General features: G+C 35.4%; 1 protein-coding gene across 1 annotated transcript; it reads left to right on the forward strand.

Moving 5' to 3' along the window:
- Window positions 1-234: 234 nt before the first annotated feature.
- LOC120254137 (40S ribosomal protein S16-like) lies at window positions 235-843 on the forward strand. Its single transcript, XM_039262280.1, has one exon. The coding sequence runs from the start codon at window positions 256-258 to the stop codon at window positions 685-687; it is 432 nt and encodes a 143-aa protein (XP_039118214.1). The 5' UTR covers window positions 235-255; the 3' UTR covers window positions 688-843.
- The last annotated feature ends 2,392 nt before the right edge of the window (window positions 844-3,235 follow it).

Raw genomic sequence — 3,235 nt, forward strand, 5'->3', positions numbered from 1 at the left:
TTCTTTTCCCCTCTCCTAAGTTTTCATTCACATTCCCTCTACAAAGCTCATTCCCCGACTCCATCATCCAAAGCAGTGCATCTTATAGTATAGCTCTTCGCTCTTAGGGCTATAACAACAAACGCCAGGGGACTTTAAAGTAATTACACCCTTGAGAAACTCATCTTTTTATGCTTTCCCAAAAACCCCTAGCCGATATATAGCATCCCCAACGCTCTCTCGCCGCTCCGAGCATTCGAGCTTTCTTTTCTCGCCATGGCGCCTACTGAGTCGGTGCAATGCTTCGGCCGCAAGAAGACGGCAGTGGCTGTCACGTACTGCAAGCGCGGTCGAGGCCTGATCAAGGTTAATGGTGTTCCCATTGAGCTCGTGAAGCCGGAGATCTTGCGCTACAAGGCATTCGAGCCGATCCTCCTCCTCGGCCGCCAGCGCTTCATGGACGTCGACATGCGCATCCGCGTCCGCGGCGGTGGCAAGACCTCCCAGATCTACGCCATCCGCCAGAGCATCGCCAAGGCCCTTGTTGCCTTCTACCAGAAGTACGTCGATGAGCAATCGAAGAAGGAGATTAGGGATATTCTCGCCAGGTATGATCGTACCCTTCTTGTTGCTGATCCTCGCCGCTGCGAACCGAAGAAGTTTGGAGGGCGTGGTGCTCGTGCTCGTTTCCAGAAGTCCTATCGTTAGATCGGGTCCGGGTTTGTTTTCTTCCTCTTTGCTGTGTTTTCTGTGCCTTTTTAGATTTTTATTGTCTGGAACTGGATTTATGTTTCTCTGTCTTCAATTAGATGAAGATTGTTGAGTTAAATGTTGGATTTTTTATTCATGCTTGTTGGTTTTTTCCCCTGTTTTTTTGTGCTCTTTTTCTCTGAAGATGAAGAAATGTTACGTTGGTTAGTTGCCAATTTTTAGCTTATGTTGTTGCCCCAGTTTATGTTCTGTTGTTTGTTGCTGTGGTATGCTTTTTGATCTCTCCTGTGTACTGCTGCTTTTTAATTTTTGTTTGTGGCTGTTGTTACATGTATTTTTACTTGGAACCTTCTTGGGTGATGTAGCAAGATTTGGTCTCTGGAATGTTTCAATTCCTTTGGTTGACTTTTTTTGGACTTATGTCAATAAAATTTAAATCAACATATGTGTTTGTATATTTCTATAAATTTGCTTGTGTGTTGTTTGATTTTTGTTTTTGCTTTGCAATTTTCCTCATTATATGCACGTGTAGGATGTTGTTTGAGGATATGACCATTCATTTGAGTGGCTTCTTGACCTTATGAAAATTGAATTCTAGATCAGTATGTGTATTTTGATATTCAAATGATTTAAATCAACATACATGTTTTATATTTCTGTAAATTTGCTTATGCCTGTTGTTTGGTTTTGTTTTGCTTGCAATTTTCCTCATTATATGCACCTGTAGAATGTGATTTGAGGATATGCCCATTGGTTTGGGTGGCTTCTTGACCTTATGAAAATTGAATTCTAGATTATTCAGTGTATGTATTTTTCATATTTAAATGATTTAAATCAACATACATGTTTTATATTTCTGTAAATTTGCTTATGCCTGTTGTTTGGTTTTGTTTTGCTTGCAATTTTCCTCATTATATGCACCTGTAGAATGTGATTTGAGGATATGCCCATTGGTTTGGGTGGCTTCTTGACCTTATGAAAATTGAATTCTAGATTATTCAGTGTATGTATTTTTCATATTTAAATGATTGTGATCTCTCTTTTACTGCTGCTTTAAAAGTTGCTTCTGCCTTTTTGCTACTCGTGTTTTACTTGAATGATATATATATATATATATCACTTTGCCCTGATTTTTGATGATTTAAAGATATATATATATATATATTCCAATATATAGATAAAACTCCCATGATTTTGAATTTGTAAACCATGCAACTTATTTTCAATATAATAGAAACCAAAAAGAAAAAGAAAAAAATAAAAAATAAAAACAATTCTTAGAGAAAAACAAATAACATACATGACACGTGGACATTAAAAATAATAACAAAATAAATGAAAAATTGAAACCTTGGGTATATTGTATAATGTATTCACTTGGCTACTAGCCTACTACCATTAAACCTGAACTGTTTGAATTGTCAAATCGGAATAGTTGAACCGAACTGTCAGAACCGGAATTTGAATCAAACCGGAACCGAACGCAAGAACCTTGCCTAGGTGGTTCGGTTTAGGTTCAAAGTTTTTTAGAACCAGAACCGGCGGTTCAGGAACTGTAACCGGCGGTTCCTGAACCCTGGCTATGTCTAGATTCAACTTCACGAATTGAAAGTTTTACCACTTCCATATTCCTAGAATGATTTCAATGAATGGATTTATATTAGAATGTATGGAGTGGGAAGTCGATACTCTTTGTAGTGATTTTGTTTGGGGTGACTTGTATTTTACCAATTTGCTATTTTATATAAAACATTATACATATTTAGGATTAGTTTGTAAAAACTTTGCTAATATTAATATTAGTAATATTATTTAATATTAGACGAATATATAACTACTCTTTTTCTTGTATTTTTAATTTTTTATAATTTTATATTATTATTTGTCTAAATAAATTTATATTATTATTATTATTATTAATCTTCAATTGAAAAAAAGAAAGCAAAAATGATATGAAAGAGATGAAATTAGGTTCTAACTAGATATTATGGGCATTTGTTTAAATGGATGAAGGATAATTTGGTTTTTTTATATGGGTTTGTCAGTTAAAAAATATTTTCAATAGTCCCCACTCTTCCAAAAACCCTTATTTGGAGGGGTGGGACGGAAGTGGTTTGGAGGGATGAAGTTTCTTTCAAACTTCTCAATTCCCCATCTAAACAACTTGACTCCCTCTCACTCTTTGTTACTTTTCCAGAATCCCCCGGTTAAATCAGGGTAATAAACTTGCTACAAAGGGTAATATTATCCTTTTATTTGTTTTTGTTAGTAAGAGTGCTCTTAAGTGCATGTTTGGCACTATTTATGTATTGATTTTAGCTTTGGGATGGAATTTCAGTTGAACAATACATGTTTTACGAACTTTTGTTTGGTTATTTTTATTTTTGAATGTGTTATTTTAGTGGTGTGAACGTTTGCAAATTATAAAGCAATTAAGCAAATATGATAAGGAGTCTATTGCCTGAAATATTTGCCATAAAGGTAAGGTAACTAATCTATCATTTTTCCCACTCTGAAATTGAATTTTGTGGGACTAAAGGGTGTT

The sequence above is a fragment of the Dioscorea cayenensis genome, chromosome 3, assembly GCF_009730915.1.
Source record: "Dioscorea cayenensis subsp. rotundata cultivar TDr96_F1 chromosome 3, TDr96_F1_v2_PseudoChromosome.rev07_lg8_w22 25.fasta, whole genome shotgun sequence".
Taxonomy (NCBI): Eukaryota; Viridiplantae; Streptophyta; class Magnoliopsida; order Dioscoreales; family Dioscoreaceae; genus Dioscorea; species Dioscorea cayenensis.